Below are 27,503 nucleotides of genomic sequence, written 5' to 3'. Positions count from 1 at the left end.
TCCGTCTCTGGCAAGGTAGTCAGTCGAAAGTTGAGTTGTTGCGTTTTGGAGTTAGAGATCCTCCGATGTTTAAGTTAGTCGAAGAAAGAAAACAGTTGACGAAAGCCCAAAACGAGAGTGAAAGCTTATCTAAAGAAAACTTACTATGTCTCCCATTTTTTACTGATATTTATAGAGTAGGTGATGCCGTTACTATGTAATTTTCATTCCTAAATGTTCAGGATGTGGGAGTTATGGTATTTAGTGGGTGGTTATCCCATTAACTGCCATTAAGATCGAGTAATGGATCGCTCATGAGCGACAATTATGCTATACATTCATGTATAGTTAACATCCAAGTCGAATAACTGTCGTCGATTCAGATAGTTAGTATGGCTCCAAGGAAGTAGTTGGATAGATGTCAAATATTTTCAGCTAATCGTAGGTTGTATGTTGAACCAAGTCGGTTATTTTGACTAGATCCGTCGCTTTTAGTCAGTGGTCAAATTTTGTCGATCTTGATCGATCGAACGTCCATCAAGTCCAGATTTATTCATCGAATCACAGCAATTCGGTCAGTATAGAGATTGGAAAGAATCGAATATTGTGCGTTTAATCAGTTAGGAGGCGAGAAAGAAGATTAGTAGTAAAGAAGACTAGTCTGTTAAGTGATGAGGATCTATTTCAATAATTTTAATTTTTTATTTTTTTAATATTAAAAAAAAATTGTATGGAGAAAAGAAAAAGAAGCAGCAGCAGCAGCAGCGAGGGAGGGAGACTTCACGGTTGGTAGTGTGGTGTGGGACAATTGGAATCTCGGGTGGTTGGTATTGTATGATTGTCATAGCCAGCTGCTTTATAATGCCTGAGCTCTCAGATGCATGGAAGAAATGGATTAGAAAGCGAAAAGGGCATTTCAGGGATGAAGTACTCTTTGGCAGTATCTCTAGTTCCCGAAATATGCTATCTTACTTGGGAATGTCTACGTAGTATTTATTTTAAGATGGTTGGCATCACGTGTTATTATTGAATATATACGTCCAGTAACACCTATGTGGCAAATGTAGATGTCGAAGTGTTGCATATGATCTCCATGTGCGTAGGCGATAGCTATCTGGATTTATTGTGGACTATAAACTACAAACAATCCGAACCTTGATTCGGATGGTACAATCTCTTGCCACTCTAGGCTAGGAGGAAGAGTTGGATTCCTAAGACTATCGGCTCTTCCCTGGAGGTGGGTACAGGGTCGAGAGAGCGCTGAGAATAGCCCTGGCCTGGTGGGGACTGGGGATGTATAGAGTAGAGAATGAGAAATAGCCCTTCCCTTGTTAAAATTCCTGAACAGATTCTGCATTCTATCCGCACACAACCCTACCAATTCAATGTTGAGAGTGGTTTTTAAACGTACAGGTTTCTGTAGCTTTCATGTCGGTCGGCACCATATGAATCAAATTATTCTATTAGTAGTCATGTTAGTTTCTACCCATTGCACAAATCCCTGATAAGATGATCGGCTGTTTACCATAGTGTTGCGTCTGGTTGTTGAATGGAGAGAAATCGGTAGTTTTTCAATGGAGGACCTCCTATGTCAAAGTTAGTTGGAGATAGAGAATAGTATCAAAGATCAAAACACGAGGACATAATATTTAATAGTCAAAAAAATTTTATCTCAATCTTTCTACTTATCATTTTATATAAGATAGAGAATGGGGTTATCATGTAACTTTTATTCCATAAAATCTGAAACGTGAGAGTTGTTATTTTTAGTGAATGATTATCTTATTAATCATCATTAAAATCGAATAAAGAATGATTAATAGTTAGTTATTATATCCTACGATCTCATGAACATGGATAAGCAATATCCACATTGAGTAACATTCGATCCATATTTTTTTAAAATTGAAATAGCCGGTAAAAAATTAAAAAAATTATTAATCAAATATTGACATTTCGCACGTCGAATTTAGTTGGTTCAAATCCGGCTTCATATTAACTGATCATCATCGGTTCAATTTTAAATTGAATTATCGATCGATGTGAAAGTTGACGTGATCCTCGTAATTGGTTGCTCACTTAATTGGGTGAGAGATGAGATTTACCACAACACTATCCTTAGCTCTACGTTCATATAGCGTCTGGACTCGTCTGCTTAATTTAAAGTGGTCCGTTGGCCCGACGTCAGATGTGGGGCATCATTTGGGAGGAGAATGATGGTTACAGTACGGGTGATAATAACCTACGCCCATATTTTGCTATTAAAGAAAACCTACATCCGGATGCACATAAAGCAATCGTTACGGCATTGGGCAAGCTAAATGCAGGCTAATAAGTATTTTACAGTGTTTCTATGTGACAACTGAAGCTGAAGCTGCGGCACATCATAGGCAATTTTGTTTCATGCTCTTCGTTCCATCCTGGTCGGGAAAAGGGAAGAAAATATTCATCAATTCACAAAAGATTTCTGACGCAGATGCGACATCTTATTTGTTGCATTCATATCTGTTTATGTCCAAGCCCCTTGAACAAACAACTTTAGATTTCTTACATATTTTTCCTCTTCAGATGGATCATGTGACAATAATTTGCATTAAAATAGAAAATGATGGGAAGGATATGTAATGCCAAAAGCACCCTCCCTCTTCATGCACCACCGCCGCTCTGCATGTTTTCCATGCTTATTAAAATATTTTTGCCGTTCCCATCCATCCGAGTGCCATTCTGAGAAAAAAAAAAAGAACATGGTTAGTCCCCCCCCATGATATAATCCAATATTAGCAAAGGAATAGTATTTAAACGAAAAACAAAAAACAGAGGGACGGTAAGTAAAGAATGGTGCTGAATCTCTTGCAGCGGTCTGAATAATATGAGGGTCACGTCATGCGATGGACAGGTGGGCTCCATATATCAATCCACCAACCGCTGCCGGCCAATCGCCTACTCGTACTCGGCGTTTGGTGTCGTTGATCGATAGCTAGCCACGATGCATGCATGACGGTACCAACTATTATTTTTGACAGCAGGGGAGGGCTTTCTACCCGCCGTGCCTGGCCCAATCATCAAGAGCAGTAATGCCTTGCTTTCGTCGTCTCCTGATCGGCTTCCGCGATGTCCGCATGGAATTCTTCTAGACCCAAGCCAGGGGCGGGAGGATAAAGGCAGCCTCCACCACCAACCGCACGCACGCACGCACGACGTTTGCTCTGCCTCGCAATTTGCACGCCTTTGAAGTTTAAATGGGCCTTCTTAGTATAGTATGTATATATATATATATATATATATGGATGGATGTATGCGTATGCATACATATGTTGATTGCATCTACTACAAATCAATTGTTGTTATGAAATTTAACTTATTATTTATACACATTTTAAAATATTTTTACAATTTCTGCAGCTAAACAAATGCTTTTCTAATATTTTTTTAAACAGCAAGTCAATTGGAAAGGAAAGGCCTAGTTTATAGTGAAAAGATAATCTCCAAGAACAAACCTTCAAAATCTGCTCCTGAGTCAATGGCTTCGGGTGATATCAAAGAGCAGAACAACCATTATGAGTCCAAATTTGCTGAAACAGAAATATACTTATTTTTGATTTTTTTTTCCCCCTTTCTGTTAACAACTGTTTAACAAAATTGAATTATAACCAGCTTGCAAATTTACTACTGCACTGGTCTTGCAAGTCCGTGGTTGTCAAATTTACTACTACTCATTTACATTTGGCAGATTGATCACAGAATATGCAATAGCATGAAAAGAAAACATTACAAGGGTATACATGGGAAGGTATGCATGTTGTACATGCCTGCAAAGTGTTATTTCCGTAAAAATCTGATATCTAATGTAAATTTGATAAATTGGTGAAGCTAGACCTCTCAAGAGAATCTCCATAACAGTTACAAAAATCGCCACAAAAAGAGAGAGAGAGAGAGAGAGAGAGCAAGAAAGAAAGATCTTTGTAGGTACATTTTATGCTTAACCAAGACGTGCTCGGTGCTACATTCAGGCTCAAAATCCACCAGCTTCCTTAATGGACATCAGTTCTCTATGGACTAAATATTTCTGTTCCAACTCTAATAAGAACAACCCATTACTTGCTTCCACTAATTGGAAGGTATACACCCTCTGCCGCTGACCAGATATTATCAGGGCGCTTATCTCGAACACCACAGACCTGCAAGAGTATCAAACCGATGTTAAGCAAAAAGGAAGCCTAAAATTCAGAAAGTTGTTGATACGAGAGTCTCAAAATAATCTCTGTTTTCCTTTTGGATTAAAAATAAATGCAGATTTGAGTTGGGCAGCTTCCGCAGCGCCATACTGTTGGAGAGAATAGATACAAGAACGAAGATCCTCTTCTTACCTCTTGCTGCCCTCCAGCTATGCGAGTGTACTTCCTGTCATGACTGTGCAGGTAACCACCAGTATCAACATGTCGGAGCCTTATTCTCTGGTCTTGCTTCCATGTTTTCCCACTACCCTCAATTTCAAGCCTGAAGAAACGTGGCATGAATAAATGGATAAGAGACAGAGTCAGATATTAGAATTTTTCGATATTGATATGCAAGTCTCACCGCCAAAAATCACCAGTATCTGACTCATTATCTCCTCCGAAACAGCTCACCTACAGATGATGGGCAATAAGACATTGGAAATAAAAAAAAAATCACAACTTTATACAAGCGTAGGCAAGGACTTTATATAACAAAAATGAAAATTGAGAAGATGCTCCCTAATATCTCATTGTTTCTTATACAATGGAGTTCATGCGAACATCAATTCTCCATGTTCAACCAGGCAAGATACAAATAGAATAGTACATTTGATATGTGATATAGAAAAAAACATGCACATCAAGCTGAGTCACCCATGGCCCAGCCAAAACAACCAACGTTCTAGGCATGCACGATTAAAACACTGACACGGTTGCCTGAACTTGCACCTGCCATTTTGTGGCCTGACTAGAGGTGGAGGAAAAAGGTGGTAGAATAAGGTAATATGCCCTCTGGTCTAGGTCGACTAAACACCAATAACTCGCAGTTCAGATCCTAAGTTAATTGAAATGGTAGGAGGTGCATATGTTATAAAGTTTCATAAGCTGGGGTTTGCTTAATCTAAAACTTAACAGGAAAACTATATGCAACCTTAAGTGACAAGCCTTCCCATCTGCTAGTTTTGCAGAGAAGAAATAAGTTAATTAAGTTAAGGCATCCCACCATACCCCACATTCTGCAATGCCAAAAATTAACCTCACCATGCCATACATACATACATACATACATATATGATGTGATAACTGATTTGGATACTTGCTGTTTAACAAATCCTTAAAAGGGTTATGAAGGATATTTTTTCATCATACATATTTACATGAAGAAAAAATTATGGAGACGAGAGACGGCGGACAGAGCATATCCCTTGGTGTTCAGACATGGCCAAGGGGAACTTTGTTAAATAAATACAAGCAATGGACACTACAAAAGTGGAATGACATGTTTTGTGTCGTTCACAATTTAAAGTTGCACACGGACTAGCAACAACAGTAGTACATGAACCAGTTAAACACAACAATTAATGATTACCAGTCATCAAGGCATTATGAGGACCAAAGAAACACAGAACAGACCTATGTTGAGCTTACTGAACCATGCCATAGGTGTCTGATAAATTGAGTCCAAAAAAAAAGCCAGCTTAAAAGGATACCGGATGAGCCCGCTCAAGTCCCAGATTCAAACTTCATCATTTTGAAGCAAAATGTTCACCTCTAATGCAGCCTCAGTCCATAAATTTTGTTTTCCACCATACATGCACATCTCCTAGGCCTTGTCTGAGAATAATACCTCTCTTTTCAACATCCACAACCATTTTGTGTTTCATTGTATTCTACTTTTCCCCCCTCAAAAAAAAAAAATCATATTCTACTCACATGCTTTTTCTGCTAAAGATGTTCCCTGTCATCCCAAATCTCAAAATAAACTAATGTTAAAAGCATAATTTATCCATCTAATGCTCCTAACGCATATAATGCCATCCATTTAGTCTTGTATGATATATATATATATATATATATATATAACTTGTCCAAAATCATTCCCAGGATATCCCCTAAAATTGTTTACTGCTGCAAAACTGGAGTTCTAAGGACATAAAAAGATGAAAGACTGTCTGAATTTGTGAGGCATGAAATGTCTCCAACACAGTGATAATTGTGTACCTACAGCCTCTTGTTCACAACAAATACAATCCAAGATGCCAAAAGGTAAACTTGGGCATCTTGTAGGTGCATCCTGCCATACAATACGAATCTTGGCAGGATATAAGGCCTTCCAACTTTCAAATTTAAGAAGGCATGATCTCATTTTCTAAAACTGAGCTGGGTTTGAGATTACTTCTCTCTTAGCCCAGAAAATAACATCCATGCAGTCATCATTTAACATGCAGAATTACAGCCCATCAGTACATACTTAATCATCTAGTTCAAAGAATTGTCACAATTTGAGATATATCACGTTCCTGGAGTCAAATTATTCTTTCTTCGGCATAAAATAGAAAAGATCATCCAGAAAATAGTTATTGATGAGGATATGCCAGTGACTATATTTCCAACATTTAATTCCCATGATAACCTTAATTTGATTTCTCCCTTGGACGTTTGAACCATGATAAACTTCTACAAAAAGGATCCTAACATTACTGGACTCCAATGACGAGGAGGAATCAAGGGGGAACCTCTCCTTAAGTTAGGATTTCCATGATTCACAGCAATTATCTTAATTAAGATCATCATTTACCAAATAAGAGTCAAACAATTTCATGAAAAAGGTATATTAACACCCATTTCATGCTAAAATCCTTTAAAAATTTATCCTATATCTAAAATCTTGATTAGCAACCTTCTGCTTCGGAACATGCATTATACCTAGTATTAGTAAAGGCAATTGATGTGGAAGGGATGGTCGAGTTGGGTTTAAATATTAGGAAACCAAATTGGCAAGTACCAAAATTCAAATAATGGGACTCTCTATCTTCTTAATCCTGCTTCTGCAATTAGAAAACACTCAACATAAAATAGATGAGGTGAGCTCTGCTGCTTGCATATTTTTAAGGGCTCGTCTGTATGCTAGAATAAACTGTCCATGGAATAAACCCACATACTGCTATCATCCCGGAGAGTTAGCAGTGGAAGGAATAGTTTTTCCAATCAGCAAAACCTACGGTCCAATTTCCCTTAAAAAAAAAAGGAGAAATCACCACTTTAGAAGGAGCCTGGTAATCCTATGTGATCCAAGAATGCTTTATTTGGGCATCCAAATAGGCTCTAAGTGTACAGATATTTTCACAACAATCTAGTCCACCCTTCCTCATCAGTATTCTTACCTTGATAGGCTAAAGTTATCTCTTTCCATGAATTCTATTTATGGTTCTCAACTTGATCGCTCATCATCAGGAGGGGACTCTTATATTAGTTGGGTTACGTTATGGCTGTATATTAATCAGTGAAACCTGCACCTTACATAGCCTAAGTGTAGCTTCATAAGATAAGTCCTAATCTTCAAATGCTTGGAAGAAACTAAATCAGTTGGAGCTAGGTGCAGTCAAGTAAAAACGGGCCACACCATCCCAATGTGTATGCCATAGGTCAAAGCAACTGAGTTAGCAGCCAAGTGCAAATGCTACCGATGCACAGGTTAGCTAAAGTTTTAAAAATCCAAATATCTTGGTTAACTTGATGGGCCACTGGTATTAAGGACAACCAAGATGTTGGTTTATGTTGGTTGACAATGAAGGCAAAAAATTTCGGAGAGAAAAATTTTCTGATATTGTGCCCAAGATGCAGGAAGTAAGATAAAGAAAAATTGGCAGATATACTAAAACCAAACTAACTTTCTTGTAAAACTTAATTCCAATACAAAGATTATTTAATTAGCATACATAACATCTCAATCTCTTCCCTCTCTTTTCCTTCATCTTAATCCTTTTTTGTCCTCCATTATCATCATCCAATACCATTGACTAAACCCATCTTCCCACTCCATCTCCCTCTTATTCTTCCCATCTCCTGCTTTATTTTTCTGTTTCTTTCCCCTCCAAGGTCCTCTCCCAAAGTGGCAACAATGGACAAGTTTTTCCATCATACATACCAAAGCCATCCATGAAAAGAATGCCTATAAACCTCCATCTGTATCCTACACCCTTCCTTGCTTCCCAAACACACCGGACTCTCCATCCATCAGCACCACTGCTAATGTCGTCCCCCATGAATCAATTCATCCTCCATGGAAACATGCTCCTCCGACACCGGATTTCATAGCAGATAATTACACCTTTAAACTTGGGGTTATCCTTGTCCTAAACCTCTTTGATTTGATGATCCTGGTATGGCTCGATTTTCCCCTTGACCCCCATCAAGAAGAAAGAAATCCACCATCAGATTGGATAAGTTATTAGTATATCTTGGATGATATATGGATATGGTATCAACCAATAGTGGAGATATATCAGTCGAATGAAAAACTCTGTTGTTAAGCAAGTGATGCTTTATTCAAATTAAAATACTAGCCAACCAATAGAAATAACTTGGACTAAGAAAGTCTATTTCAATCACAAGGATCCACATTTTTCAAAAAGAAAAGAAAAGAAGGCAAATGTTGAAGAGGCATCACTAACTAGGGTCCTTAACTCATTTATTCAGAGTCGGATACCTTTGTTGGTCAATATATTGTTTATAAACTAAAAATTCAAAATATCTATAATTTTTTGAGGAATCAAGTTGGTCCCAAGATTAATAAGTAGTCTTTGTCATCTAATATCTAGTAACTAACTTTTTATCGAAATTATTTTACTGTTGGATTCTACATTAAGTTAATGCATTTCCAGTGTGTATGCATATATACTATTACGAATATTGTATAAACATGGGCATAATGCAGTCCATATTACTTGTGGTTTCTAAATAACTTGATTTTAAACGAGATAGAAAAACAAGAAGATAAAAACATGGAACCACAACCTAAATGCCCTGTAAAGCACTCTTACATCTTTACCATGACTGAAGCAAAAACAACAAAGTTCAACCATGTTGTCTCCTATAGAAACAAAATAATACTACTAACCAATTGAATTGATAAAATGGAATAGATATATATCTTAGCTGCATAATATAAAAGTGAAATTCAAATCCCTATTAACCTCCAAGTTGCCAGAAATTGGGGAAGCATGCAAGTGGCTATGTAGCCACCTTCGAGTCCTCATATGTTGAAGCCTGATAATAGTTCCACTTTGAATGACATCACCTTGTTTGGCAGCTGAATCAGGCATAGGCCTTACAATCTGCAATGTTTAATCCATTTTTGGAAAAAAGAAAGATGTTAATGGATCAAATTAAGCCAAATAAATCAACAGTTCACACAATCTATTGAATAACTAAAGCCAGACCAACATTAAATTAATTTAGACATTAAGAATTGCTCTCACAAAGACACCAACTCTCTGAATATAAAAAAATTGGCATATGAGAAACTAAGAGATCAACAAGCTATAAAAATGGTTCTAACCTATACTTCAAGTAAATTGCAATAATAAGTTTGTTTGCTAAATATTTAGAAAGTCAAACTGTGCACAGATGTTTTAGAATGAATGGTTTTTGTCAATGACATTAGTCCGAGTTTAAAGCCTACACATGGTTGTTCATACATAACCTAAAACAAAAGGATCGTTCTGTCCTGTTTACATGAGATCATCAATGCAGTGAAAATAGTCAGTTTGATGATAACATGGGAATACATGAGGTTGTAAAGGACAAGTTCCAATCCCGGTGGGGTGCATCCCATTCCATAGAAAAACCATGATGGCCCTGTCCCACAGGATTTAAAACCTCTGTAAATAATCGCTATACGATTTTTTTTTCTTGCATTCTGTACTAGTGTTCTTTTCTACCTTCATGTGATCTATGCAGCAACTTAGAGGAGATTGTGAACCAGATCGTGGTAGAACATCAATCAACTAGCTGTACCTGGAATATCATATATTAAAGTCCTTATATTTGCATGAATTTCAGCTCCTTACCAAAGTTGATACTTGATAGATCTCCAGTCAGCTCTAAACTTACCAGAGAGACAACAAGGAGAGCTCTGTTATGCCGGGTGGAACCACAAAATACTAGGAATGAATGACTTTCTCAACCCAAGGTGCAGTCAGGCAATGTGTAGTTATCTTGGCCATCCAACTAGCTAATGAGTACCACAAGCCAAGAGGAAAACGACCTACACCATTACTGCTAGGGATTGCAGTACCAATGACGCCCCAAGCTCCTCTAATTCTTTCACCATTTTAATCAACTGGTTACCCCCATCCTTTAAAATGGTTAATTTCAACTATTATGGCTTCTTAAGGGACCCTTTTGCTGATGCAAGCTTTACCACAAATGATTGCCTAGGTAGAATGTTGTATGCTGATAGTCATCATCATATCCAGTGCTAAATGCCAACAGCATAACTAAGGGCTGCTTGGAAAGGACTAGCAGTAGGAATGCATGGACTAAAGCCTAATTTGATTTGGTTACAAACAGATTCTATGACAAAATTTAATGGGCTAGGAACCGAACTTCTGGTGATTAACATCATAGGGAAGATAATCAACCTGCAGATTGGACATTGGGAAGGGAAGTTCATGGTGATTACAGTTTTGGCCCAAGTGTGGAAGTGCCTCAACAGCTCTCCGCACTCATTGTAGCGGATTCAATTACTCTTTAAGGCCTCTTCTCCCTCTTTACCAAAACAACAACAGCAACAACCAAAGAATTAAAGATGGTTCAAGGAAGCACATGGTTCATCATTTCAATAAGTTGGCAAGAAGTTGAATAAAGAGTGGATCCTTTTCCTATGTTTTGAAACTTTATACAAAAACTTCTGCTCCATAACACTACGATCAGTGTTGGAATAGGAGCTGGAAAAATCATTTCATTCCCATAACATTCATATTTCTAGCAAATAGATGTCCTCACCCAAATTGATCAGATTTCAAACACTATGCCATGAATATAAAGTTGTATCTTTCAATCGATAACCACACATATCACATTATAAAACTACAGAGCTGAAATATAAGCTTCATCATGTCAGCAAATTCCGATACATAAAGGAAAAGTACTCTAACTTCCTCTAACTTGCAACATCTGTTGACCTTCCAACCATAAGCAATCCAAGCTAACTCATATTAGTTTAGACATTGAATAGGATGACTGGATCTGCAAAAGGGACTATATCCCATTAAGGGATGAAATACTAGTTTTATATTAGATTAGAAATTCTTTTTGAATCTATTTTGCTGAAAATTAGGGACAAAATGAACATATAGACACTCTGAGAGAAATGATAGCCAGATCATACAGTAATCCTCGAGTCCAAAAACAAAGGTGCATAAGGAACAGGAAATTAGTAGAAAAGAGACAAGAACTAGGAAATTCATTAACTAAACTCAAATTCTGGTTTATAGCAATTTTCTTCTCATTTCATAATGAAGGACCATCACATTACACTTTCAGACTTCCTAACAAAACACGACCAAAGTCTTTATAAACAGTAAAATTCGGAACTCACTTGTACAGAACCATTAAAGCCATATTTGAAACACAAACATAATGACTGTAAAACATTGTTTAAAAAGTTGTACCAAAGTAAGACGAATACAATAATCCAAATCATAAGAAGTCTTCTCAAACTAATAGCACATGACTTAATAATAGAACCCTGAACGAGAAAATAATAGAAATGGCCCTTGATAGAAATATAGCACCCCCTAAGACTAATAAATACGCTTCGTAACCTTTCTAGTAAAACTCATTCCACAATAGCAACATTCTCAGGACATCACCCTTTTTCCTCGCTCTACCATGGGGGCGGGGCAAAATTCATAATTCGAAGTTAGTATTACAAGTCACGGAAAAATCAAAGACTGCAATTTACAAGCGCGCAAATTGATGCTAAATAGTATACGTCTAAAGAAATTTAGATCAAAGGTGAAAAAGTCGACGATTAAATTGAACATAATACCCACCCAATAGCTATTGGAATCGTCGACATTGGGAAACCCGGTGACTGACTGCTGCCCGCTCCCCGACCCATAGGGCACCTCGTGCGAATGCAATCGAAACTTCGTCCCCTCGTGCATCAATTTAATAACACTCCCGTAGGTAATCTACGCAGAAAAAACCCAACAAGAAAAACCAAGAAATAGGTAACATAACCTGGAAATCAAACAAGTGGCTAAAGATCTAGAGATCTAGCGTTTTAGAAAGCGAACCTCGACACCCTCGGGGGCCGCGGCGGCTGGGAAGACGGAGCCCTCCTCGAGATCGAGGCCGAGGAGGAGGAAGGCGGCGAGAGCGAGGAGGGAGATAGCCATGACGAGAAGGAGGACCAAGAACCAGTTCTGCTGCCAGAAGGGGAAGTCCGGGGGAGGACGAGGGCGTCTAAAAGAAGGTTGAGAGGGCGGAGGAGAGGCGGTGACGGGATTCTTCCTTCGAGAGAGGCTCTGTGGCCCGGGTGGAGCCACGGCGCGCTCCGCCCGGCTCTCCAGAGCGAAGGACCGGAAGCAAGAATGGAATAAGGGGACCGATCCAGTCGTCTTCTTTGCTTTCTTGTTTAGATTTGCTTCGCGTCTCGATCTCTTGCCACCATTAATTAATGTGCTGAAGCTCTACCCGAGTTTCCTTCTTTGACGGGTCGCCTAGCGTTTCGATCGGGGGATGCGTCGGCTACGTCATGGAATGGTCTCTTGCCAATGAGACAGCGCCGCATGCACTTCATGCTGTCGTGGGTGAATTCCATTGGTGTAGTGATTGGGTAACGCTTCTAAGTTTGTTTGATTAGATGCTGAGCTGCGTTATTTGAAGACCTGACCAAACTTGCTTTTCTGACGGGCCGGACCGGATTCGAGCCGGGCTCAACGTCATACCTAACCAAAAGTAGCCAGATCCAAGTGCAGCCCGGCCGGGGCTTCAGGGTTACTTTCTAGTGCCTAGCTCTATAGCTTTGGATGAGAAATTCTATGCACCGCTGGCGGTGCAAAATCATATGCACCGTCGATTGTGATTAGCTTACATTCAAATTAAAAAAAAAAAAAAAATTCACACATCATGCTTGATCTCGTCGTGAGTCAATCATCACCGTACGATTTTGCACCTCTCGAGTGCAAAAAAAATTTCTCAGCTTTGGATGTCAAGCTAGCCTTAGGCTTTAGAATCCCAACGACACCCAAAAAGGGAGGGGACGACACCATGGTCGCGAGAGATTAAGCAGACGATGTGATGAGAAGGCTTGCTGAGGTGAGGAGGCAACCGGCTTTAGGGTTATAGGTTGGGATTGTAATCTTATAAAATTTTAAGAATATTTAAAAATATTATATACATACATAACGGGTTTGAGTCAAGCTCGGGTCGGATTGATGCAAATTCATGATCGGCCCGTTACAGAATGGGCTAAACTTCTTTCCCGGTCTGATCTACTGGGCTGAAAAACCGGATCCAAGTCCGTCCAAAACACGCTGGGCTCGAGCGGGGCAACCTGTTTTTCGTGCAGGCCTAGACCTGACCAAGAGGCATAAGAAGACAAACGCTGGGTCTTCAATCTGTCTTCCTCGGGCATCAATCGTGTGTCCCATAACGGTTGCAGGAGTGCCTAGCACAAAAATGCCAGTGAACGAAAGATGGTTTGGAAGTGTATAGGATTATGATTTTCTTTATTTAATTGAAAAAATTTTGTCATATCTAACTCTAATCTGATGTATCCATTCTAACTTTTGGGATGTAGATTACTATTACTCCTACTTTTTAAAGTAATAACTTGATCGATTGAGGAGTACTTATCAAGGCGAGAGCAACTCCGGAGACGGAGTGCCAGCCGTTTGGCACCATAGATGTGCAGTCAAATTACATGGCATCTCATCTTTTACATGTTTGTGTACCAAACTAATAATTTATTCACTCCGTGGGATCCGGTTGGGCAATTCAGGGTCAGAAATCTTCCTTCGGCACCTAATCCTGGTAAGATAAAGATAAAGAAGCAGCTTGTCTTTCCGGGTAATATAATTAAATAATCATCATTTAGTTTTACCCAAAAAAATCATCATTTAGTCGATTAAAGTTTGGCATCATGGATGCTTCAAAGTCAAGCAAGAAAGGTACATACTTGTTTATAGCTTAGACAACTAAAAAAAATAAAAAATTGCAACCAGAGCGCTGAGCTCAGCATGGTGCCTCTTTGTCTAACGATAAGGAATTAGGTATGGAGTATTGAGTGGTTTATCTCTCAGGATATTTAGGAGGTGCTTGATTTGTAATTAAAATCAGAATTGAAATAAAAATCGAAATGGATTGAAATCAAAATCGAAATAGCTAAACTCTCCAAAGTGTTTGGCTTGTGATTGAATCGGAATGAAAATTTGAATCCATAAGAAAAAGTAGGGATTGAGTTATAGGTAGATTGAACCATTTTCATTCTATTCTGGAATTGGAATCAAAATCAGACTCTTTTAAACTAAAAGGTTAGAATAAGAATCATCTATTTTCATTCTGATTATGGACCTTCACTCCTTCTAATCAAGCATCCCTTTAGATCTTTCAGAAAATTTTCAAGTAATAATCCTAGATTTGTAAGTTTGTGTGCCAAATAGACCTAAGTACCCCCTCTTCTCATGTGGGTCGAAATTTTCATTCTCTAGTTAAAAAGAAGGTTTGCAATACATGAATGAAGGTTCTTGTAAAAGTGCCTTTACAAAAGTCAAACAAATAAATGCTGCAAATTATTGTTTAGAGGTTAAAACTTGGATCACGGAGAGGGTTACATGAAGGTTCTTGTAGAAGTGCCTCTACAAAAGTTATTATTTAGAGGTTGAAATTTGGATCATGGATTATTATGCTATAGGTTCATGGTTCATATTTTTTAACTTTTTCTAGTTAAATAAAATATATTAAAAAAAAAAACCTATGATAAGTGGAAGCCTGCTTAAAATTGAGATGGGAGCAAAATTGAACCAGATTTCTTTGCATCAATATAACAATTTTTAATGGTCTAGATTTTATTGTCATTAAACATATTATGTCCAAGATGCATACTTTAGGTTTTGTTGTTACATAATATTGTTGTATATTATGTCTTTTGTATGAATATTGAATATTTATTTTAATGATTTTTCACAAATAGAATCAATGGATTGTTTACATTGAAATCCATGCTTTCATTATTTTTGGGCAATCAGATAATTAATTAAAAAAATCTTTCATTGGGTCAATTTGATTTGGTGTCAACATTTGCTACTCTGGTTTCGATTTTGAGAATTCATAACCAATTAAGACTGGTTTTGTTTTCGGCCGATCTCTGATTGTAGCCAATTCGAATCATGTCTATCATTGGTAGCTCACTTCATGAAAAGAAAAGTAGCGGGATTCATCATCATACTTCTATTTGCATACATGGTATAATATGCAACCAATGACTCGGTCCTCTTCATCTCCAAAGGTCTGATTGCCACAAAATTAAATGATTTTGGATACTCAGGTATGGAGTTGAATCTGAGACTTCCGCTTCCATGATTAATTCATATATTCAACAATGATCACAATTGTTTGAAGCCTTGTCAATACATTTATCAAAAAAAAAAAAAAAAAGCCAATACCAACCTTTCCACTGTCCAGGATCCACGTAATTGCAGCCATCACATGATTCATAAATGTCCATTACTGCACAAATTAGACCTCTCCAATTCAATTAAGAACAGGAGAAGCAGAGAAGATCCTAACACAAGGGCAAGGCAAAGTCCATTTTACATTTCAGCAAGTTTATCAAAGCCCCACAAACCCGAATAGGCCCTCCAATATTGGAGAAATTATATCCTACACGGCATACGCTAATATGGCTGTATACTATACGAATCAAAAATGATCGCACCTTCCTTCTCTGGGTCAATCACCAAGACAAGCACATCATGGATAAAGCCCGCACGAAGGAGATGCATGTGGTATATGGTATAATTCCTCCTCTGGTGGTTCCGGCTCAACATGTGGTCACCATTGTATGGAGCCTGAACGCCATCCTCCCATCAAAGCCACTCGTTTTTGGGCTCTGCTGGTCTTCACATCAGTTCGTGGCTACCCTTCCTAACGAATCCTATCCACTTGACTCACTGCTACCCATCCCAAAGACGCGGATGTGCTACCAGGTTATGCCATCATCCCTTCCAACTTTCCAACAAACATTCTTGTCTTGACATCCAACTGATTTGTGGAGCTGAAGACACCGAACTGCTGCGTGGAAACTTTTGGGCAACAGAGTTTAGGTGTCGATATACCCCGGGAGGATCCTTTTCCCCTATACTTTTCCTAAAAAAAGTGACTACCATTTTGCATTTCACAATCTCAAAATTGTTGTATCAAGCCTTGACTGAGACTTAGAACATATGGATTGTATGTTCTCAACGCTAATCAAAAGAAAAAAAAAAAAAAATCATGTGAATGCAAATAACTTTTTATCATAAAGTTGTTGCCAATTAATTTGTTGTGCACTTTGTCACGGCTAGCACTGGACCTAATTAGGCACAGCTATGCATTAGCTAGATTCGTGTTTAAGAAGCGATCCCTTCCCTATTCATGCAGTAACGTTCATCAAAAACATTACCCAAAAAAACTTGATGGCAGTTGAATCTACCATCACATCTTTTGCAACCATCCAACACTAGTATGTCATAGTCTTACCCCAGGTGGTGGAGGTGTATATAAACTATAGAATTGGTTTTGCAAACAAAACTGTTACTTGCATTCTATTGCATCAACAAAGCTTTTTGTTTACGCAGCCCTCCTTCTATCCTTCAATATTGTCATAACAAGTGGTCAGACGTCATATTATACAGTCTTTTGCCCAAACTGTAATTATCTTCTAGAATTCATTTCTCTTGGGCTTTTTTAATGAGTGTGAGTGAAGATATGCTTTGATATATGATTATTGTCCAGTAAAGTGGGAGCTCTAACTAACTATATCATGTGCTACTTACCACACTTCCTACCAAACCCATCCGACGATGATCCACATAAAGTGAGACGGCACAAAAGCTACTACCTAACAAGCTTCATGGAGAAGCTTAATAATTGTCCGAAAAAAACAGCCTAAGGTGCATGAGACTTCTAGATACAATAATATCTTGCGTTTCCTTGCATACGTTCGGAGGGGATCTCTACGCACTCTCCTCGGAGAAGCACGAGACCTTTCAGCACCGTTTTGCCTGAAAAGTAGCGTCCTTTTTGTGTTCCTTTGCAATCTATAACCAGATCGCTTAGCTTCAGTCCAAAACATTGGGCCATAGTTAAATACCTGGTGCAGCACGTGGAACCAACAGTTTGGTTCCAGTGCATGCCTTTGACAAATATATATATATATATAAAAACCTTGGCTTCGATCAGGGGACACCATATTTCTTTTGTCGGTTCCACTGGATTCAACAAAGCACTTGAACTAAAATTACTTCAAAGCTTGTAGTTTCCATGGCCTAAACAAAATCGTCTTCAGTCTTGTACCAAAAAAACCTTGTCTTTACTGCAGTATACTGTGCTTGATTTGTTCTCCATGGTCCCTTGCGGGAGTGCATATACGTACCTGTATTCCATATTCTCAATTTTCTTTCTTTCTTTCTTTTTTTTGCTTGGTAGGATATTATATACTTTTCTGTATTAAATTAAACTAAATGAATATAGATATATATGCCCATGAAAGTTAGAAAATAAAATATTTAAAAATTGAATCAAAAAACCAGTTGAAGAAATCCACAGAGTATTATATATGTGTTCTCTTTAAATTCAAGTAGTTGTCTGCCGCTATGTCTTTCTCTAAGTTGTAAATTAGGCATGCAATTGGACCATTTCGGAAAATTATGCGCTCCAATTGACCTACGCTGGGCTTATGATAGATATCTCAGTAGGCGACTAGCTTTTTTTTTAAAAAAAATTATTAGTTATTGTATTACTCTATTCTACAATGAGTATGGTGTCCTGCATTAATGCTTCCTTCTTTACTATACCGTGCGGCATGCCTTGTTCTCGTGTAATATAGTGCCATTTAATCAGCTGAGCAATGCATCCCATAATCAATGGTAACCGTAGCAACTGCTGCAATTATATTAAGTTGATTTAGTATATATAGTATTTAATAAACACCATGCAACATCTATATATAAGATAATATGAGTCATACAACATGTCCAATGGCTAAAATTGTACCGATCTTTCTCTATATACAGTTCCTGTTGGGAATTGGAATGGTATCTCTTATACTTCAAACAATAATTTTATGGCTATTTTCGAAATAAATACTTTTTCTTTTCTTTTATCAAGAAAATATTAGATTTTTGCTAGGGAAATTATCCCCGCATGGCAAAGAGGGAGGAAGCTCCAGAGGTGCAGGGAGTGCCGAGCATGTATTCTGTAATATCTTTAAAAATATTTATAACTTTAAACATCTATGTTTTGAGGTTGAGAGAGACCATATTGTTCTGTAGTTCCCATCCACTTTGTTCTATATTTATCTCAATTTGGATTACATGGCATGGCACGTAAATCTATCCTCACGATATATGCCCTTTAATCCAGTACCATCCAATTGGCATGAATCTACATTTTAGATGCAAAAAATTAAATTATTTAGCAACAATTCTCACCTGCTCTTGATGCGCCAACAGAACAATACAGTTACTCGAAAGGCAAAAATCTTACTCGTCTGAGATAGCTTCACGAGAAAGGGGCATGCATCACAATTTGAGATAGGAAACATGCAACCATATCATATATTCTTGCACCAAACTTTCAGATACCCGCTGTGCGGTCCTCTATGTTTCAGTAAATTGGTCCACAGAAATTCTTGCACTAAATGAACTATGCATAGAAATTGATGCACATGCATGCCAACAAGCTAGTAATGACATGAACACTAGCTTAATTTTATGCATAGTATTCCCATGAACATATATTCAACTCTTTTTTTTTTGGATGAAATATGCATCCAAAGTTATTACGTCCAACTATCTCCAACCACATGATATAATTCTCTCTGGCACCTGAGACATCTATTTTAAACGTTCTTTAATTGTTATCGGTCTAACCAGCTTTGATATTTAGCTCGATTATACTGACTGCTCATAATCGATGACGTACTCGCATCGTTAGGGGGAAGATGAAGTGTTGAGAGGTAGCTGAAGCACGTTCAATGTTGCAAGGCCATTACTTTGCAACCATCTCGTAGGCTCGTCCCATCCAACAGAACCTAAAATGATATCAGGAACCAGCCAGAATGAGACATGAACACTCCATCCCGGCCATCTGCTTATGGCACTCATGAGACCTGTTGAGACGAGGAGAACTTTAGTCCCATATTGAACAGTGAGTCTGAGAGCCTTATCTTATAAGGTTCGGAGACTCTTCTCCTACGTATGGCACGCTTTTAGGCTCAAGATCCAGAGACAAAATCGTACGGCTCCATATAGGATGGCCGGTCGTTTTTCGGACACGGCTCATCTCATATAGGCTAAAAGGGACAATATCACATATCGGAAGGTTCTTACCAAAAAAAAAAGAAAAAAACACATCTAAGGGCATTTGACTTTCGAATTCGTCCCAGCTAGTGTTCAATATAGTTCAACTGACAATCATGCAAGAGAGTTATGGACGAGATGAACGAACATGATGTACGGGTAGATTGTCTGAACTATTGCCGAACAGACGGTGCAAGTGCCCAATTTACTTGATGATAGACAACGACCCTCGTTTCTATTTATATCACCCAAGAAGTTTTAATGTAAGTTCTCGAGTTCGAATAATTGCAAACTTATAATCGTTCTACCAATAAAAAAAAATCTTAGAATCAAACATGTAGCCGCAATGTTTCGAGGCGAGGTGGAGTAACTTGATTGGTGAAGATCCAAAAAGAAAGCTCAATAATCGATAAAAAAAAATTTGGTCATCAGAGATTTTTCGATGGAAAATCTCCAATACTTAAGTTAGCTGAAGCATTGAGAACAATGAGGAAGAATTTAGTAAGAAAGTGGCATCTCTAAGTCGGTCCTTAAAAAAATTTATTGAAGAATTTTTTATCATCTCCTTTTATAAATGAGAGGACATGTACGTTATCTTAATTACCAATCGCTACTGAGAATCATAACATATGATGAGTCATGAGTAATGGATGATTAATGACATCAAGTGATACGCCATATTTCATTGTAACAGTTGAGAGTTTTATTGAAATCATTTGACATTTAAAGAATGTGAAGCTGGCTCGTATTTTTTTTGTAACGATCCAACGTCCAAAAATTTTTTTGAAACTGTTGGTCTAAGTTCGATCAAATAATTAGGGAGATTCGAGTCGAAATTACAGCGATGATGGACCTTTCATAAAATAAGCAGGACATATAGATGATGTTTGTTACCGAGGTATATTTTCGATGATGAGGACGACGGTCGAGATGATAAGTTCCTGTAGCAAAATATATTACGGTAGATGGAGTTAATAATATATTAATATAATTATTTATTATATAAATTTAATTAGAGTTATAAATAAAATTAAATATCAAGAAATAGATATAATATATATATATATTTTAAATCAATATTGTTTTGGACGTTAGTTGGATGCTCGAACTCCGATTCACGTTCGGACGGTGATTTGGAAACATCCGGCGGATTAATACCCGATCCGCTTTCATCGTTGCGGCTCTCCTCGTCTCAATATAGCGCCCACTCCTCACAGTCGCCCCCTATCGGCCGTTCTTCTCCGCTATCCGTCCTCCGCGCGGCGCCACCGAGGGCTCTGAGTGCAAGGAGAGAGGGGAAGAGAGGTAGGAGAGCTCGGAGGCTTGCGGTAATGGCTGGGAAGGGGGTGTTCGAGGAGATCATCGACGGGGACGTGTACAAGTACTACGCGGATGGAGAGTGGAAGAAGTCGGCTTCGGGGAAGTCGGTCCCGATCATCAATCCGACAACGAGGAAGACTCAGTACAAAGTTCAAGGTACCTGACGTAATTTTTTTTCGCAGCAAACTTTTTGTTCATTTGCCGGAGTTTTCGATATCTTGCACTGGGTTTTCTGGTGGTTGGGATGTGATTTTAACTTGTCTTTTCTTAATTTTCCGGAGAAATGGAATTTTAATGACTTTATCTCCTCAAAAATGGATTGTTTTCCTTTTTTAGACCGGGAACGGGAGCCTCAGTGGAAGGCCCGAGATCTTCGGCTTGTACTTTGGGATTCCTTATAATCTTTTTAATTCAAGATCTTACCTTAACTGGATTTTCCGTCTTCTTGTATCTAGTTTTCTGGCAACTGGAATCTAATTTCACCGGGTTTTTGTTGCAAAAGGATTTTTATGTTTTTTCCCCGCTATAATTGGATTCTTTTTGGGAACCAGGACGATAAGCCTTAGTAGTCAATACAAAGTTCGAGCTCGTCGTTTTCTCGAGAATTTCTTCTGTTTCTTCGACAATCTAAAATGATTATTAATTTATTGGGGTTTTTCGTTGTAACGAGATTTTGCTTTCAACTTTACGGTTCTCATTTCCCAATTCCGGAAAGGGGAAAAAGGAAAAGAGCAAACTTTGTCGCTTTTTCTCTGTAAAAAATGAAATTTGGGTTGGAGTGGTTTGAGGCCGGTTCTCGCTGACCGGAGATCGTGTTGTGGTGTAGCATGTACGCAGGAGGAAGTGAACAAGGTGATGGAAGCTGCGAAGGCAGCGCAGAAGTCGTGGGCTCGGACGCCGCTGTGGAAGCGGGCGGAGCTCCTCCACAAGGCGGCGGCCATCCTCAAAGATCACAGGGCCTCCATCGCGGAGTGCCTCGTCAAGGAGATCGCCAAGCCTGCCAAAGACGCCGTCACTGAGGTAAACTCACGTCCCGCTTATTTTATTCATTATTTACAAGAATCTTTTTTTCCTGGTTAAAACGTTTTTTGTTGATTTCTTTTAGGTGGTGAGATCAGGGGATCTGGTGTCTTATACGGCGGAGGAGGGAGTTCGGATACTAGGGGAGGGCAAGTTTTTAGTCTCGGATAGTTTTCCCGGCAACGAGCGCACCAAATACTGCCTCAGTTCTAAGGTATAGTCCTTCTTTCTTCTTTCATTAGTTTTTCTTTTATTAAATCTTTTCTGGGTTATTGGGAGCCTCAAATTAATTAAGACAACTCAAAAAGACCTGATCCTGGCAAAGCTTTCATTCCATTATATGTTCAATGGATACCTTTTTGATGGAGTTAAAAGGACAATTGTAAGTCTTTCTCTATTGTTTCTGGAATAAGATAATGTAGTTACAACAGCAATGGTTGGTTTATTGTAACAAAAAATGATGGTGAATTAGCAAAATAGCAATATTTTATATTTCCGACATTAACATTGTTCACAGATAATAGTATTATTTTTTGAATTAATTCATCCGTATATTTAGGCATATGTGATATGTTAATACAAAATGATACTTTATTCTGAAAATAGTGAAAATAGCAAATAATGGCATTTATTTTTGTTGTGCAGTTGTGACGACTTACCTACATGAGTCATGAATATATGTTAAAAACAATGTTTGTTATATTGAACCATGGTGTGAGGTGAAAGGCAGAAGGTGATTTGATCAATCTTGCCAAAAGTGAGAGGATGATCAGTAGCTACATTCTGATAGTTGGTCTCCATGAACTCTACATCTTTCCAACTTGATGATATGCTATGAATACAGAATTTGCATCATGGTGATATTTTTCTTGAAACTAACTACATGATAGGCTGGCATTTCTTGCAAAACTCAAGGCCTAAACAAAGGAGCAGAGGTTTTGCTTTCAAGTTATATGTTTGTGACAGAAAAAGGTAAAAACAAGAAGCTGATGCCAAACATTAGTCGAAATTTAGTTGATTTTAGAAAGGACAGGGGCTAGGTTTGTTGCATAATTAGAGAAGATTTTTACTTCAGCATGAAATACAATATGGCTTTAACTTTCAGGGAGCATGGTTTAAGTTCTGGTAAACCCAATGATAGGACAGCTGGCATCTTCTTTTGGACACCAACGTAAAGTGAAGTTGCAAGGTGATCAGGTCCATCATAAATTTGTAAATACCTAAGCTCTAGACCTTAGGGGTATCCTCAACAGGAATTCATGGGAAGAGGCATAAAGCTGACTACAATATGGTTGGAAGGTTATGACCTACAGTGATATAGGGTACTAATTCAAATACCAGGTTCATCATCGGAACCAAATGTCTTTTCTGTATCACTCTGTACCACTTTACTTCACAAAGTTTGAATCCTTTTTTGGATCGTTGATTAAAATATCCAGCATTCAGTGATCAGTGAGAACAGTGGAAAATTGTGTAAAACTTGCTGAATAATTAAAAGTGGAAAATAGTGAGAACACATGCAGATTCCTTTCATAAAGCATATGGAGTATGGACAATTAAAAGTGCGCCAAATAGAGCACTTTTAAGTATCCATATTCTATACCAAGGGAATATTCTGCATCTTCTACACTATTTTGCACTGCATGAATCTGTTTGTGTTCTCACTGAGTGCTGAATGCTTAACATCGATTGTTTTCTGGAACTTGAAAAGACTGCATGGATTATGGAATGGCAGATCGGGTCCTTCCTCTCAGCTAAAATTAGTTGGCGAAACAAATCGTTCTTCATGTAACATCTTTAGTGACTAGATATACCACTCTATCTGGTTTCCTGAAGTATTTGGCTGTTGTTTTTCTACTAGTTGTGTGACATCTTTAGTGACTTCACATATATGTTGTGCGATTATTCCCAAAGTTAAACTCGTTGTGTTACTGCATCTAATACCTTTTTCTTGGCTTAATTATTGCATCTGGCATTTCTTTCTCGACCTATGATGGTCAGCATCTGATGATGCTCCTGCATTTCTAATGGCATCTTATTAAAGTTCTGGGTCAGCCCATAAAACTTATTCAAACCAAGGAAATGAACAATGGAGACAGGAAAGGGAGCCCTCAATCAGTAGTTATCTCAGTGAGGGTTCTTTTGGTAATTAAATATGCTGAGCAAATGGAGCTAAATAGAGATAGAACCACAGCTCTTGATAACATGAGTTATAACCAAGTCTAAGTTCATTAAACACGGTTGACCACTCTCACGTACTGCAACTCGACCGTCAGATCTTCAGTCTAATGCTCTCCCAAGTCCCAACTAAGCTATCCCCACCACTTCAGATAAAATATGAAAACATGGAAGACATAAAATTGCAGTTTCTTTTCACAATCCTTTGTGGTTGACATGCTCTTTTGCATTTGGCTGCAGATCCCTCTTGGAGTCGTTTTGGCCATTCCACCCTTCAACTATCCTGTCAACTTAGCAGTCTCCAAAATTGCTCCGGCACTAATTGCCGGCAACTCCCTTGTGCTCAAGCCTCCCACGCAGGTATTATACGTTAGTATAAGCACCAGTTCTCAGTCCATAAGATGTGCACATGTTCTGAAACAGTTCTCTGTTATTCTTTCTTCTTCTTCTTTTTTCCAATCAGGGTGCTGTGTCTGCTCTACATATGATATATTGCTTTCACTTGGCTGGTTTCCCAAAAGGCCTGATCAGTTGTGTCACAGGCAAAGGCTCAGAAATTGGTGATTTTCTGACAATGCATCCTGGGGTGAACTGTATAAGGTAATTCCCTTTAGCTGCTGTAACATCAGATTGTTTACTGAAATCATTCTCTATCTAATCCTTCAGCAACCTGCCTCTAAGACTTCCTTGATTGTCATCACAGCTTTACTGGTGGTGATACCGGAATTGCCATTTCAAAGAAGGCAGGCATGATCCCTCTCCAGATGGAACTTGGGGGGAAGGATGCATGCATTGTGCTTGAAGATGCTGATCTTGATTTGACTGCTGCAAATATAGTGAAAGGAGGTTTCTCATACAGGTGGTATTCCAAGCCTGCCTCTGGGCAATCTTTTGCTGAAGTCAATTTGCAATAGTCCTTATTAGAGTTCTTTCCAATAACCATATATCTTAATCCCTTAAAAGCCTGAGAAACAACAAAAGTTTGCAAACAGAACATTTGCATCTACTATCAATATTTTATAATGGTAAAGTAGCTTTGTATATGTGGAAAGATATCTAATTCCAATAGTCGGTGTATTGTAGGCCCTGTTATTAATATGTAAATTAATATTGAATTGCTTTAGTGACTAATTTCAACCAGATAAACTGCTCTACTTTTGTTTGCTGCAGTGGTCAAAGATGCACAGCTGTTAAGGTTGTCCTAGTTATGGAATCTGTAGCTGATGCTCTTGTAGATAAGGTGAAGGCTAAGGTGGCAAAACTCACAGTTGGTTCGCCAGAGGAGGATTGTGATATCACTCCAGTTGTGACAGAATCCTCTGCAAATTTCATTGAAGGGTTGGTTATGGATGCCAAAGAAAAAGGAGCCACATTTTGCCAGGAGTACCGAAGAGAGGGAAACCTCATCTGGCCATTGCTGTTAGATCATGTCCGACCTGATATGAGGATTGCTTGGGAAGAGCCCTTCGGACCAGTCTTGCCAGTGATGAGGATCAACTCTGTTGAAGAAGGTATCCATCACTGCAATGCTAGCAATTTTGGGCTCCAGGTATACAGTTGTTTCTTCATTGTTCCTTTTTTTTTATTAAAAAAAAAAAAAAAACATTGCATAAGTTGCAAAGTTCAGATGATTCATGACATCTTGCTTAAAAATTTTGTAAATGACAAAACAAAAGAGTGAAAAAATTTTAGCAACTGATTGATGATGTGGATATGTTTTTCAAAAGAATATGGAATTCTTCATCGATATAATTTTATTCAGTCTACCTTGGTATTGTTTGTGAAATAAAGTAAAAACCATTAGCTGGTTTGTGTAAGGAAAAGATGAGGATTCTGTAATATCATAATTCTTTTGATAAACTCGATCATCAACAAAACTAGATCTTAACTTCCCTATATTGGCGCACCAAAGTTTGGGGCACCAGCTTATTTCAGAATGAGTAAGAAAATAGTTACAATATCAATATTTCTTAATTAATTTCTGTTTCTAGTTTAATAGTTGATATTATTGTTTTTGGTTTCTGAATTAGCAATTCAAAGGAATGGATGTTTTCAAGGGCTGTGATACTTGTAATACCGCCATTATGAGATTTGGTCCTGCTCGAGCCTAGCAAGGAGTGTTTGACCTGCATATTCATGAGAAGAGCATGTTATAAAACTTATGCACTTGATTCTTGCCTCATGCTTAATATCCACGTTCACTACCCAGTAACCACTATCGTACATTTTAGGTTCTCTTGTTAACATTCTCTGCTGCATTCTTTTATTGTGAAATCTGACCGATTCTGATGTGGCACAGGGATGTGTTTTCACAAGGGACATCAACAAAGCACTGATGATCAGTGATGCTATGGAAACAGGAACGGTACAGATCAATTCAGCACCAGCTCGTGGGCCTGACCATTTCCCTTTCCAGGTATAATTTATCTCTGATAACCACGTTATAATATATATATATATATATATATATATATATATATGTATATGTATATGTATATCTATATATATATGTATATGTATATGTATATTATATATATATATATATATATATATATATATGTATGTATGTATATGTATATATCTATATGTATATGTATATGTATATATGTATATGTATATGTATATGTATATATGTATATGTATATGTATATGTATATATCTATATGTATATGTATATGTATATATCTATATATATATATATATATATATATATATATATGTATATATATATCCAAAGTTTTGTATTCACCGCTCCGTCTTGTGCTCACCATGGTATGGCTGGTGCAATTTCAGGGCCTGAAGGACAGTGGCATTGGATCACAGGGAATTACTAACAGTATCAACATGATGACGAAAATTAAGAGCACTGTTATTAACTTACCATCTCCATCCTACACCATGGGCTGAAAGACTAAAGTAGATTGGTCCATATGTTAAATAAGCACGACAGGAATTTTATGCCTCTCGGATTTTAGTTCCAGTTACATTTTGGTGTTAATCGATAATAAATAGCACCTTTTGGATTTTTGTCTAGATTGGCCTGCTCTATATCTACCTTTTGCATTTAAGGAAAATTACATGGTTGTGAAGGCAGACTTTGCTATATTTCTTGACCTGATGGTTATATGGAATCAATGAGAGCTGTTGCATTGGTTGTATTTCTTGTAATGCGAGAACATATCATCTCTGAATGGATGTCTGAGATGATATTTTTGAGACGCTGTATCCAGCAAAGCATGCACCGTGATGTACCTGTCTTTTTCATGCTTGTGAGTTAAAATGGATGAGAAAACCTCTCTTTGGATCCATAGTCGGGAGCAAAATATGCAATCTCAGTGGTATGGATGACATGCTTCGGATTCAGACAATTATCTTTAAATCTGTAGGACATTTTTATTGGCAAATCATTCTTGAAAAAAATCCAGAGTTTGTT

General features: G+C 38.0%; 2 protein-coding genes across 2 annotated transcripts; one reads left to right on the top strand and one right to left on the bottom strand.

Annotated features, from left to right (window-relative positions):
- Positions 1-3,758: 3,758 nt before the first annotated feature.
- LOC105050718 (stromal cell-derived factor 2-like protein) lies at positions 3,759-12,665 on the bottom strand. The gene is made up of 6 exons (XM_010930841.4): positions 12,284-12,665; positions 12,038-12,178; positions 9,173-9,313; positions 4,558-4,607; positions 4,347-4,476; positions 3,759-4,157 (listed from the first exon to the last, which is right to left on the bottom strand). Exons 1-6 carry the CDS (start codon positions 12,383-12,385, stop codon positions 4,074-4,076), a joined length of 648 nt encoding a protein of 215 aa, XP_010929143.1. The 5' UTR covers positions 12,386-12,665; the 3' UTR covers positions 3,759-4,073.
- An 8,075-nt stretch (positions 12,666-20,740) lies between these two features.
- On the top strand, positions 20,741-27,228 carry LOC105050719 (NADP-dependent glyceraldehyde-3-phosphate dehydrogenase). The gene is made up of 9 exons (XM_010930843.4): positions 20,741-21,028; positions 21,699-21,892; positions 21,978-22,106; positions 24,311-24,430; positions 24,534-24,670; positions 24,774-24,929; positions 25,241-25,619; positions 26,370-26,486; positions 26,864-27,228. The coding sequence occupies exons 1-9, from the start codon at positions 20,884-20,886 to the stop codon at positions 26,975-26,977; spliced, it is 1,491 nt and encodes a 496-aa protein (XP_010929145.1). The 5' UTR covers positions 20,741-20,883; the 3' UTR covers positions 26,978-27,228.
- Positions 27,229-27,503: the final 275 nt, after the last annotated feature.

This window comes from Elaeis guineensis, chromosome 8 (genome assembly GCF_000442705.2).
Source record: "Elaeis guineensis isolate ETL-2024a chromosome 8, EG11, whole genome shotgun sequence".
Lineage (NCBI taxonomy): Eukaryota > Viridiplantae > Streptophyta > Magnoliopsida > Arecales > Arecaceae > Elaeis > Elaeis guineensis.
The sequence above is the reverse complement of the archived record's forward strand: the minus strand, read 5'-3'. Positions and strand labels throughout refer to the sequence as shown.

What these genes read in the sequence shown, in the direction of transcription:
- LOC105050718 (XM_010930841.4), bottom strand. Translation starts at nt 12,385, where the DNA reads ATGGCTATCTCCCTCCTCGCTCTCGCCGCCTTCCTCCTCCTCGGCCTC. An exon ending in ACGATTCCAATAGCTATTGG is followed by an intron (nt 9,314 to 12,037) that starts GTGGGTATTATG and finishes TAAACATTGCAG; the next exon opens with ATTGTAAGGCCTATGCCTGA. An exon ending in TAGCTGGAGGGCAGCAAGAG is followed by an intron (nt 4,158 to 4,346) that starts GTAAGAAGAGGA and finishes ATACTCTTGCAG; the next exon opens with GTCTGTGGTGTTCGAGATAA.
- LOC105050719 (XM_010930843.4), top strand. Translation starts at nt 20,884, where the DNA reads ATGGCTGGGAAGGGGGTGTTCGAGGAGATCATCGACGGGGACGTGTAC. An exon ending in TGCTCAAGCCTCCCACGCAG is followed by an intron (nt 24,431 to 24,533) that starts GTATTATACGTT and finishes TTTTCCAATCAG; the next exon opens with GGTGCTGTGTCTGCTCTACA. An exon ending in CTAGCAATTTTGGGCTCCAG is followed by an intron (nt 25,620 to 26,369) that starts GTATACAGTTGT and finishes GATGTGGCACAG; the next exon opens with GGATGTGTTTTCACAAGGGA.